The sequence below is a fragment of the Dipodomys merriami genome, unplaced genomic scaffold, assembly GCF_024711535.1.
Source record: "Dipodomys merriami isolate MVZ:Mamm:240054 unplaced genomic scaffold, mDipMer1.0.p SCAF_64, whole genome shotgun sequence".
Classification (NCBI taxonomy): domain Eukaryota; kingdom Metazoa; phylum Chordata; class Mammalia; order Rodentia; family Heteromyidae; genus Dipodomys; species Dipodomys merriami.
The window spans coordinates 2586043-2598515 of record NW_027206224.1 but is presented as its reverse complement, the minus strand read 5'-3'; the positions used below and the strand labels follow the sequence as shown (position 1 = coordinate 2598515).

The 12473-nt window shown below is 43.8% G+C and overlaps 1 protein-coding gene across 5 annotated transcripts in view; it reads left to right on the top strand.

Moving 5' to 3' along the window:
* Positions 1–12473, top strand: part of LOC138815385 (tRNA-dihydrouridine(20) synthase [NAD(P)+]-like) — a 43978-nt gene that overhangs the window by 14074 nt on the left and 17431 nt on the right. For 4 of the 5 annotated variants that reach the window (XM_070004745.1, XM_070004742.1, XM_070004744.1 and 1 more), the window contains exons 4-7: positions 4315–4406; positions 6590–6633; positions 8385–8445; positions 10911–10958. In XM_070004745.1, the coding sequence (XP_069860846.1) occupies positions 4315–4406; positions 6590–6633; positions 8385–8445; positions 10911–10958 (245 nt within the window). The remainder of the gene's footprint in view (positions 1–4314; positions 4407–6589; positions 6634–8384; positions 8446–10910; positions 10959–12473) is intronic. The other variant, XM_070004746.1, reaches the window with a different exon arrangement.

Genomic DNA, 12473 nt, shown 5'->3' with positions numbered 1-12473 from the left:
GCCCAGCTCATTATTTATTTATTTTCATTTTTTCATTTTTTCTTTTGTTCGTCATAAGCCTGAACTGTGGGCCTGGATGCTGTCCCTCAGCTCTGCAGCTCAAGGCTAGCTCTCTACCACTTGAGCCACAGTGCCACTTCTGGATTTTTCTGCTTATGTAGTGCTGAGGAATTGAACCCAGGGCCTCATGCAGGCAAGGCAAGCATTATACCACAGAGCCACCTTCCTAGCCCTTCATTATTTATTTTTTAAATAAATAGCTGTATAAAGGAGTTTCAATTCCAGCTCAAGTATAGGTATAATGCATCTTGACCAATGTAATGTTATCTTTTCTATTGTTCTCTCCCCCCACTTCCCCTGGTCATAGGGCTTTTTTTTTGGGGGGGGGTCCAGTCGTGGGGCCTGCACTCTGGGCCTGGGTGCTGTCCCTCAGCTCTTCAGCTCAAGGCTAGCACTCTACCACTTGAGCCACAGCGCCACTTCCGGCTTTTTTCTTTTTGCTTATGTGGTGGTGAGGAATCGAACCCAGGGCCTCATGCATGCAAGGCAAGCGCTTTACCACTGAGCCACCTTCTCAGCCCCCTGGACCTGGGCATTGACCCTGAGCTCTTGCTGAAGGCTAGTCCTCTACCACTTTAAGCCACATCTCCACTTCCATCTGGTGGTTAATTGGAGATAGGAGTCTCATCGACTTTACAGCCTTAATGGCTGGCTTTAAATCAATCCTCAGATCTCAGCCTTTGAGTAGCTAGGATTACAGGCATGAGCCATCAGCACCACGTTGTTCACCATTTTTTCCCCTCCCATTCCTATACTCAAGTGCTTAAGTGCTTCTAAGATCTCATTGCTTGAGCAGGAGGTATGACTCAAGTGGTAGTACACTAGTCAAGCAAGACTGCAAGACCCCGTGTTTGAGCCATGGGACTGGCATACACATACACACACACACAAAAGATCCCGTTTCTCAAAAGAACCTTTTAGGTAGGCATATTTATCCATCTGCCAAATTGGATCTTTGGAATAGTAGTCATCTTTGAAAGTTAATAATGTTAGTACCAATTAGACACCAGTGGCTCATGCCTATAATCCTATCTACTCAGGAGGCTAAGATCTGAGGATCATCATTTGAAGTCAGCCTAGGCAGAAAAGTCCCTGTGAGGCTCCTGTCTCCAATAAACTACTCAAAAAAGCTAGAACTGGTCCTGTGGCTAAAATGGTAGAGCACTAGTATTGGGCACAAAGAGGCTCAGGGACCGTGCTCAGGTCCCGAGTTCAAGCCACAGGACTGGGAAGAAAAAATAATGCTAGTACCTACTATAGAGCTTCATTAAAAGAACAAATGGTACTGGGCATAGTGGTGCATGCCTACAATCATAATACTTGGGAAACTGGGGCAGGAGGATTGGGAGTTTAAGGCCAGCCAGGGCTACCTAGTGAATTTCAGACTAGCCTGGGCTACATAGTAAGACCCTGTCTCAAAAAGTCAGGCCAAAAAGAGAACAAAAATAAAAGTGAGATAAGATTGACTTTTGTTATTATAGTAGTTTTGTTTTAGAAGGTTGCTGAGGACATTGAAAACCCAAATACAGACTGTGTGTGTGTGAGTGTGAGTGTGTGTGTGTGTGGGCACGTGTATGTGCACACGTGCGTGCTGATACTGGAGCCTAAATTCAGGGTCTTGCACTCTTTTTGCTTTTTTCAGTTATGGCTGGGGCTCTATTACTTGACCCATACTTCTGGTTCCTGCTTTTTTACTGGTTAATTGGAGATAAGAGTCTCTCAGATTTGTTTACCTGGGCTGGCTTTGAACTTTAATCCTCAGATTTCAGACTCTTGAGTAACCAGAATTATAGACATGAGCTGCTAGTACCCAGCCTATCCTTTTTTTGTTTTGTTTGATTTGATTTTGAGAGAAGGAGAGGGTCTCAATAGATAGCCCAGGCTGGTCTTGGACTTGGTATCCTCTTATTTCAACCTCCTGAGTGCTGGCATTATAGGCATCGCCAGTGTGCCCTGAAATGTTGACACTAGGGAAATGTAGAATTAGGTTCTTGCAAGCCTCTGTTCACAACTAACATCAACTAGCATATACTCTCATTCTAATGTTTTTTTTCTCTCTTCAAAAAGGCTGCGTGCACTCTCTCTCTCTCTCTATATATATATATATGTATATATAAAAATATGTGTATATACATATATATCATTGGGTCATTAACATTGAACTCACAGCCAATAGCACTATAATTTTATCCTGAATAAAGTTTAGCCAGGGCTAGGGATATAGCTCAGTAGTAGATCTCCAGAATTCTATTTTCTGGGACAGTTTGGGTCCAAATTGGAATAGACTGTACATTTTCCCCCAGCATTTAAAAAAAAACAGGGTTCCGGTGGCTTATGTCTATAACCCCAGCTACTCAGGAGGCTGAGATATAAGGATCAGGGTTCAAAGCCAGCCCTGGGCAGGGAATTATGTGACAGACTCTTATTTCCAATTAAATCACAGAAAAAGCCAGAAGTGGCACTGTGGCTCAAGTGGTAGAGCATTAGCCTTGAGCAAAAGTTTCAGGGATAGATAGCATCCAGGTCCAGAGTTGGAGTATCAGGATGGCTCACACCTGTAATACTAGCTGCTCAAGAGACTGAAATCTGAGAATTATAGTTTGAAGGCAACTTGAGCAGAAAAGTCTGTGAGACTCTTACCTTCAATTAACCAGCAAAAAAGTGAGAAGTAGAGATGTAGCTCAAGTGGTAGAACACCAACCTTGAGTGAGAAAAAGCTAAAGGAATTCAAGCTCTAATACCAATATCAGTACCAGTACCAGTACAAAAAAAAAAAAACAAAAACAAAGCAAAATCTTAACTGTTCAGAAAAAGTACATGAGAAACAAACATGCAGTTGGACAAATAATTGTAAAGTGAACAACAATCAGGAAGAGATAGATTATCACCAGCACTTCAGAAGCCTCTCACAGACATTCTTACTTTAAGATAAGTAGATATCTAGAGTTGCTTTATTTGTTTCCAGGAAACAAAAATAGTTTAGGATTACATCTTTGTTGTTATTTTTCCTTTGTTTTTGGTAGTAGTGCGAATTAAACTAGGGTCTTGTACCTGCTAGGCCAGCACTGTACCTTTAGAGCCAAGCTCCCAGCCCTTTCAATTTTTTTTTTTTTTTTGGGTCTGGTTGTGGGGCCTGAACTCTGGGCCTGGGCGCTGTCCCTCAGCTCTTCAGCTCAAGGCTAGCGCTCTACCATTAGAGCCACAGCGCCACTTCCGGCTTTTTTCTTTTTGCTTATGTGGTGCTGAGAAATCGAACCCAGGGCCTCTTGAATGCAAGGCAATCGCTCTACCACTGAGCCACCTTCCGAACCCCTCAATTTTTTTTTTTTTGGGTCCGGTTGTGGGGCCTGAACTCTGGGCCTGGGCGCTTTCCCTCAGCTCTTCAGCTCAAGGCTAGCACTCTACCACTTGAGCCACAGCACCACTTCCGGCTTTTTTTCTTTTTGCTTATGTGGTGCTGAGGAATCGAACCCAGGGCCTTGAGCATGCAAGGCAAGCACTCTACCACTGAGCCAACTTCCCAGCCCTCAATTTTTTTTTTTTTTTGTCGGTCGTGGGGCTTGAACTCTGGGCCTGGGCACTGTCCCTCAGCTCTTCAGCTCAAGGCGAGCGCTCTACCACTTGAGCTACAGCGCCACTTCCAACCTCAATTTTTTTTTAATAGTACTAGGGTTTGAACCCAGAGCCTCATGCATGATAGCTCGTTGCTTTACCACTTGAGCTATTCCTCCATCTCTGCTTTTTAATTTTTTAATTTTAATTTTAATTAATTAATTTTTTTTTTTTTGTCAGTCATGGGGCTTGAATTCTGGGTCTGGGCACCGTCCCTCAGCTCTTCTCTCTACGACTTGAGCCACAGCACCACTTCCATTTTTTTCTGCTTAGGTGGTGCCAAAGAATCGAACCCAGGGCCTTATGCATGCAAGGCAAGCACTTTACCACTGAGCCACCTTCCCAGCCCCTGTTTTGGTTATTTTTGAGGAAGGGTCTTTCACTTATGCCTGGGTAGGCATGAACTCTATAGTCATCCTATTTCTACTCCCCATATAGCTGGAATGATAGATGTGAGGCATCATACCTGATTTTATTGATATGTTGAGATGTGGAGTCTTGAAAATTTTTGCTTGGGCTGGCTTTGACCTGTGATCTTCTCAATCTACTTCTGAGTAGCTGTGATAACACATGTGAGCCACCAGTGCCCAGTTGAACTTGCATCTTAATTTTGTGGTCCCATGTGTTTGTGTTTTCTTGTAGAGGTACTCAACACAGTGGATTTTGTTGCCCCTGATGACCGAGTAGTCTTCCGTACATGTGAAAGAGAACAGAGCAAGGTGGTATTCCAGATGGTAAGAAGTAAGAGATTCCAGTGCCTCAGGTTCACCTGAGAGATCTCCTTGTGCCAGTCAGTTTTAAATGCCTCGCCTATATTACACAGTGGTGGCTTCCTGAATAATTAGCTTGTGAGATTGGAGGGGTGGGCAGTTGGTAGAATGCTAGCCATTGAGTGAAAGTGTTAGGTGCTGAGTTCTAGGCCTGGTCTCAGATGAAAACAAAAAGGAAAAGGAAAGAAAAATTGCTTGAACCTTTTTCAGATTCACTCCTGTGGTTACACTATTGGAGTTTGTGAAAATCAAGCTGGTGCAGTGGGTTCCATGCCTCTAGTCTCCAATTAATTTACTGAATTATAGCAATTGTTTTTTTCTTTTTTCTTTTTTTGCCAGTCCTGAGATTGAACTCAGGGCCTGGGCACTGTCCCTGAGTTTCTTTTGCTCAAGGCTAGCACTCTACCACTTGAGCCACAGCACTATTGCTGGCTTTTTCTGTTTGTTTGTTTGGTTTTTTTTGTTGGTCGTGGGGCTTGAACTCTGGGCCTGGGCGCTGTCCCTCAGCTCTTCAGCTCAAGGCGAGCGCTCTACCACTTGAGCTATAGCGCCACTTCCAGTTTTCGAGTGGTTTATTGGAGATAAGAGTTTCACGGTCTTTCCTGCCTGGGCTGGCTTTAAACTGTGATCCTCAGATCTCAGCCTCCTGAGTAGCTAGGATTACAGGCATGAGCCACCAGCACCCGGCTTATTGCTGGCTTTTTCTGTGTATGTGGTACTGAGGAATTGAACTCAGGGCTTCATGCATGCTGGGCAAGCACTCTACCATTAAGCCACATTCCCAGCCTAGCAATTGTTTCTTTGGCATGACTTTATGCTTATTTTGTTAATCCCTGGTATTTCTTACTGAGATCATGGTGTTTGCTTTTGTGTAGTCTATGTGTATTTTTTCAGAAGCCAAACTCTGGTGGCTCAAACCTGTAGTCTTAGCTACTCAGAAGGCTGAAATCTGAGGATTACAGTTCAAAATCAGCTTGGGCAGGGAAGTCCATGGGACCCTTAATTCCAGTTAAGTAGATGTGTTGCTTAAATGATCAATACCACCTATGAATGAAAAAGCCAAGTAAGAGCATGAGATACTGAATTCAAACTCCAGTAATAACACACACACACACACACACACACACACACACACACACACACACACACACACACACACACACACACACACACACACACACACACACACACACACACACACACACGACAAAGGGAAAAGATATATGTTGGGTGCTGGTAGCTTCTAGCTACTCAAGAGGCTGAGCGGGACTCTGGTGGTTTACTCCTGTAGTCCTAGCTACTCAGGAGGCTGAGATCTGAGGCTCGAGGTTCAAAGCCAGCCTGGGCAGGAAAGACTCCATAAGACTCTTATCTCCAATTAACCACCAGAAAACCAGAAGTGGCACTGCAGCTCAAGTGGCACTGCAGCTCAAGTGGTAGAGCGCTCACCTTGAGCTGAAGAGCTGAGGGACAGCGCCCAGGCCCAGAGTTCAAGCCCCACAACCGACCAAAAAAAAAAAAAAAAAGAGGCTGAGATCTGAGGATCTCAGCTCAAAGCTGGCCCAGGCAGGAAAGTCTGTAAGACTCTTATCTCCAATTAACCACAAAAACTGGAAGTGGAGCTGTGGCTCAAAGTGGTAGAGTGATAGCCTTGAGCAAAAGAAGCTCAGGGACAGTGCCCAGGCCCTGAGTTCAAGCCCTAGGACTGACAAAAGAAAAGAAAAGGTTTATGTTAGTGTTGTAGGGAATAGTAACTCTTCTATGGCTTTAGGCATTTCTTGGTTCTTTTCAATAATAGCTCCTAAATGACCTTTAGGTTTTTTAGAAATGGATAATACTAAGCACACATATGACAAATCACCCATAATTGTCAAATCTAAGTAGTAGTTATCTGAATGTTCACTCTTTAAGTTTTGTGTTTTTTTCTACTCTTATGTATGTTTGAAAGTTACCATGACATTGATAACATTGTGTAGCCCTTCCAAGTCTATCTTTTTCTTTTGACAGTGAGCTAGTCCAGTGGACATGTGTGTGCCCAAGCATGTGCACACACATAAACTGTGTGTGTTAGAGACCTATGGTTGTTTTTGTATTTGTGTGTGTACCTGTGTCAAGGCAGTGATTGATACAGTGTCTTGTGTTCCTAGGGGACTTCAGATGCAGAGCGAGCCCTTGCCGTAGCCAGGCTTGTGTAAGTTCCTCCCTCCTTGGGGCTGCCTTTGTCACTCCAGTGAACTCTGAGGTCTTAATGAGGGGTGACCTTAGAGGTGACTTCTTCCTTACTTCCTCCTAGCCTTTTTGTGGAGCCTGAACTCTGGGCCTGGGCACTGTCCCTCAGCTCTTCAGCTCAAGGCTAGCACTCTACCACTTGAGCCACAGCACCACATCTGGCTTTTTTTCTTTTTGCTTATGTGGTACTGAGGAATCGAACCCAGGGCCTCATGCATGCAAGGCAAGCTCTCTACCATTGAGCCACTTTCACAGCCTAGCCTTTCTGTTTCTATTTCAAGATCCCATATACCCACTGTGGTTAGATCCCAGAGACCCTCTGTTTCGGGACCTGATTTTAGTGTTTATTCATGGGACTTTCTTTCCAGGGACTCTGCTGACTGTGAATCCTCAGGCTTAACTTTCATGAAGTGTACGTGTAACTCAGTGCTTCCCAGCACAGGCAGGAGAGTGCCACGGTCAAAGAGATGGCCTTTTGAGCTATGGCAGACCTAGACTGAATTTCTGGCTATCCTCCTGCTTACTGTGTAGCCTTAGGTAAATTAATTAACCTCACTGTGAACTTAGTCACCTTATCTATAAAATGGTACCAGAAGTACTACCAGCCTCTGGCATTCTAGGGAGTGGGAAATGAAAGAGTGCATGTTATACCATGTGGCATACTATGAAAGCTTAGTGATGGAGTTGGCACTAGTACCTTGCATCAGTAATCTTAGGTACTTGGGAAGCTGAGATCTGAGGATCCCAGTTGAAGCTAGCCTGAAGAGGAAAATTTTGCAAGACTCTTTATCTCCAAGTAACCATCCAAAAGCCAGAAATAATGCTATGGCTCAAGTGGTAGTGCACTAGTCTTGAGCAGAAAAAAAAAAGCTATGGGCCAGTGCTCAGGCCTCAGTATCTGCACCAAAAAACAGAGAGCGGGGCACTGGTGGCTCATTCTATAATCCTAGCTACTCAAGAGGCTGAGATCTAAGGATCACAGTTTGAAACCAGCCCAGGCAGGAAAGTCCATGAGACTCTTATCTCCAGTTAACCACCAGAAAACCAGAAATGGTGCTGTAGCTCAAGTAGTAGAGCACTAGCGTTGAACAAAAGAGCTCAGGGACAGTGCCAAGGCTTGGAGTTCAAGCCCCACGACAGAGAGTGGGGGGAGAGGGCGCGCGGCAGGGAGGGAGTAATTGTTAACTGTTGTTATTGATGATAGATTGGGAACAATCCTAGGCAGTCATTACTACCGATCTCAAGCTGTTAACTAAGTCTAAGTCAGAGGATGAGGTTAGGGTCCTTTCCACATCTGAGAATTGTAAGGCAACAGTGCAGCTCAGAAAAATGAAGGCAGTCCAATCACTTCTGCCAGAAAGCAGTGCTCTGACAAGAGACTCAGTGCTCATGATCCTGGGATCAAGTTCTGCATCACTCTGTATTTGAATCACTTTATTTAATCCCAATATAACAAAGTCCCCTGCATCCAGCTCTTCATAGATGTGTGTATATTAGGTCTCTCCTAGGGAATATGGTTTGGATGAGGCAATCACACATTTTAGGAACAGGTTTCTTTGAGGATTTTCATTCTGTCATTGAGTGTTGGTGTGTTTTGTAGGCTCAGGGACATGGTAAGAGGTTCACAAGCAGAGACAGCCTTCATGTCTTTGACTTTATCTTTTTCCCTCAAGTTGAATGCTTATTACCTTTTCTCCATTTTCATTTTTTCAGAGAAAATGATGTTGCTGGTATTGATGTCAACATGGGTTGTCCAAAAGAATATTCTACCAAGGTAAACTTACTATTATTATTATTTTGTTGTTGTTGTTGGTCATGGGACTTGAACTTTGGTCCTGGGCACTGTCCCTGATCTCTTCAGCTTAAGGCTAGTGCTCTACCACTTTTTTTTTTTTTTGGTTGGTCGTGGGGCCTGAACTCTGGGCTTGGGTGCTGTCCCTGCGCTCTTCAGCTCAAGGCTAGTGCTCTACCACTTGAACCACAGCGCCACTTCCAGTTTTTGAGTGGTTTATTGGAGATAAGAGTTTCACAGTCTTTCCTGCCTGGGCTGGCTTTGAACTGTGATCCTCAGATCTCAGCCTCCTGAGTAGCTAGGATTACAGGCGTGAGCCACTGGCGCTTGGCTGCTCTACCACTTTGAGCCACAGTGCCACTTCCAGTTTTCTGGTGGTTAATTAGAGATAAAAGTCTCTTAGACTTTATTTGGAGGCTGAGTTTGAACTGTGATCTTCATATCTCAGCCTCTTGAGTAGCTAGGATTACGGGCAGGAACCACTGGTGCCCAGCCTAAGATAAACTTTTTATTCCTCACAAAAAATACTCGGGATTAAAGTAGATTAAAGGAGATTAACAAAATAAGACTGGGGGGAGGGGGAGGAGGGTTGGGTGGGGGTAGGGGGGGAGTATAGGAAGGGATGGGAAAGGGAAACAAAGAGGAGGCAACAATGCTTGATAAGAAATAAACTCATTGTCTTGCCCACGTAATTGTAACTCCTCTGTACGTATTCTCACAATAAAAACAAAAAACAAAAAAACAAGATAAGACAACTAAGTAGACTTACCTAACTCGATATGATCGAGTGCTGGGTGGGCAAGATGCTCAAAAGGATATTATTAAATCAGTGGACAAAGTTGGAAAAGAGGCTCTGAGAATTATGGTTCAAAAATATGGTTCAAAAATCTAGGTAAATGTATGAGTTGCTAACTCTTTTGTGGTTATATAATGGTATATTACCATTCTTAGAAAATATGTACTGAATGGCCTGAAAGTATGTCTCAAGTGATAGAGTACCTGTCTAGCAAGCACAAAAACCAGACTTCAAATCTTAGTATGGCAAAAGCAAACCTACAAAAGTAGGTGCTTGTGGCTCACACCTGTAAGCCTAACTACTTGGTAGGTTCAGATCTGAGAATCACAGTTTGAAGCCAGACTGGGCAGGAAAGCCCATTATATTCTTTTTTTTTTTTTTTTTTTGTCGGTCATGGAGCTTGAACTCTGCGTCTTGGTACTGTCCTTGAGCTTTTCAGCTGAACAAGCACTTTACCATTTTGAGCCACAGTGCCACTTCCAGTTTTCAGTGTTAATTGGAGATAAGAATCTCAGGGACTTTCTTGCCCCGGCTGGCTTTAAACCACAATCCTCAGATCTCAGCCTCCAGAGTAGCTAAGATTACAAGGTGTGAGCCACCGCATCTGACCAAGTCCATGATATTCTTACTATTTATTTATGTCCCAGTATTGACATAGAAAAAAATAAAATGAAAGAAGTCTTTAGGGGTAAAGGGCTATGATACATAAAACTCACTGTCAAATGACTTAGAAAAAAATTTACACACCTTCCCCCATTTATATTCTACATACAAGTATGTATTTTGCCAGGGGTGGTGTTGTGTACATGTAATCTCAGCATTCAGAAGGCTGGGGCAGGGGCTGGAGTAGAATGCTAGCCTGGAGCAGAAAAGCTCAGGGACATCACCGAGGCCCAGTTCAGGCCCCAGGATTGGCACCAAAAAAACAAGAGGATGTAGGCATGGGAATGTGGCTCACTGGTAGAGCACTTGTTTAGAATGTATGAGGCCCAAACTTGGATCTCTAGTACTGCAAAACAAAACAAAAATAGAAGACGCAATATAAACATCTGAATTGTCATATCAGAAGTGATCAGATTGGAGTGTGGTCCAGAGAAAGGAATAGATTTAGAGGGATTTGAGAGGAAAAAGTGGTCCATGAAGAGGAAATGTGGGGTCTTCCAAGCAAAGGGAGAGGCCATATGCAGGGGCGGGCCTGAGAGTAGCTTGATTAGACCAGAGCACTGGGGGAAAAAGAGCTGAAGAGGAGGAAGAGAAAGCACAGGAGGAAAATCATGGTTAGGGTCAAGTCAACTGGACCTGTGCATTAAATACTTTTGACCTTTTTTGAAAAGAGGAGGCATGTGATTAGACTGCTTTAGAAACATGAATCTGGATATCATCTATCTGGTGGATTAGAATAGCAGGAAACTAGAGGGAGGACAGAGACATAGGAGATGCATGCCTAGGGATCAGAGTAATGTCTTCTAGAACTCATCAAATTTTCATCTTTGATATTGTGAACATGGATGATGTCACCTTCTTACTTGGTGAGGAGAAATGCCAGTTGTAGGCAGCTTTGGTTACCAAGTTGCTACACCAAGTTGTCATTCTGTAGGGAGGGGCTGTACTCCCTCAGCTGTAAGAAGGCATTCTGTGTGCTTCTCCCTAGGGAGGAATGGGAGCTGCTCTGCTGTCCGACCCTGACAAGATTGAGAAGGTAAGTGCTGCATAGTAAAAAGTAAGGTCCTTGAACATGTCTGGGAACTAGAGCTCACAGAGTTCCCAGAATGCCTCCTCCTCGTACTCCAGATTTATTGAAGTCTATCTAGGGGCTTAGGATTTTTTTTTTCCTGGTTCTGGGGCTTGAATTTAGGGCCTGGGCACTGACTGTGAGCCTCTTTTGTCCTGAAGGATAGCGCCCTACCTTATGAACCATAGTGCCACTTCCAGCTTTTTCTGAGTAGTTCATTGGAGACAAGAGTCTCACGGACTTAGTTGCCCAGGCTGGCTTCAAACTGCAATCCTCAAATCTCAGCCTCCTGAGTATTTTAGGATTACAGGTATGAGCTACCAGTTGGCTTAGGATATTTTTTAAAGTGCTTCCCAGTGATTCTGATATGTAATTAGTTGAATTAGCCTATGGCAGCATTGAGTTTGGTAAAAGTCTGGAGCTAGAGATCTATCACCTGAAAAGCAGAGAGTCTGAGGTCTGGGCTAGAGCCTCTTCTGTATTGCTCCTCTCCCTTCCAGGATGTTCATTAATGAAGAGCAGAGGCCAGATTACCTTGGGTGAGGATGAATTCAATGATGGGTATGGGTATGGGTGTGTGTGTGTGTGTGTGTGTGTGTGTGTGTGTGTGTAAATGGGTGTCTGAGTGGAGGAGCGTAGCAGGGGGATTGAGTCTACCTTTGAGAGCAGGTCAGCCAGGGTCATATGAGGCAGGCGTCCCTTGGTAATTCTGCAGACAGGTTTAATGATGGCTCTGGGGATAGGTTGGCAGTTGCCACTCAGGGTTGTGGGCTGCCTGTGCAAACAGAGGTGATATTTCTGCCACATTGTACTGCCTTTTACTTTCCTTTCCCAGCCCACCAGCTCTTAATCTGTTGGTCCTTTTAGCTTCTCTTTTCCTTTTTATTCCTTTCCTTGTCTGAGCTTCAAGCTCTTGGTGTTTCCCATAGGCTGGAACAACTTGGGACGTAGACCCACTTGTGCTGGAAATGCTGGCTCAATTCTGTATATCTCTGTTCAGTGTCTCTGAGATGAAGGAGGAACACTTGTGTGCCTTCTTATTTTTCCTATGTGTGGCTACAGATATGTCCCTCTAATCTGCCTCTAACGTACCTTTACCATTTTAGAGTAGTTTCTTTTTCAAAGTGGCATGTAGACATTGTGTCCTATTGTTTTTCTCCTAAGAATGTCCTCTTTAGGTCTCACTATGTGTGAGTATCTAGAATCCTGTATAATATGTCATATTGCAGTGCCTTTTAGTTTTAATTTCTGCATATCAGAGAGAACATATGCCATTCGTCTCTCTGAGCTTGGCTTTCACACTCACTGATTTGTTCTAGTTCCATCCATTTCCCTGTAAATGACATAATTTTATTTTTTCTAATGGCTGTGTAAAATTCCATTGTGTATAGGTACCCCATTGTTTGAATCCACTCATAAATTGTGGGGTATCTGGGCTGTTAACATATTGCCTATTGTGAATAGTGCAGCAATGAACATGTA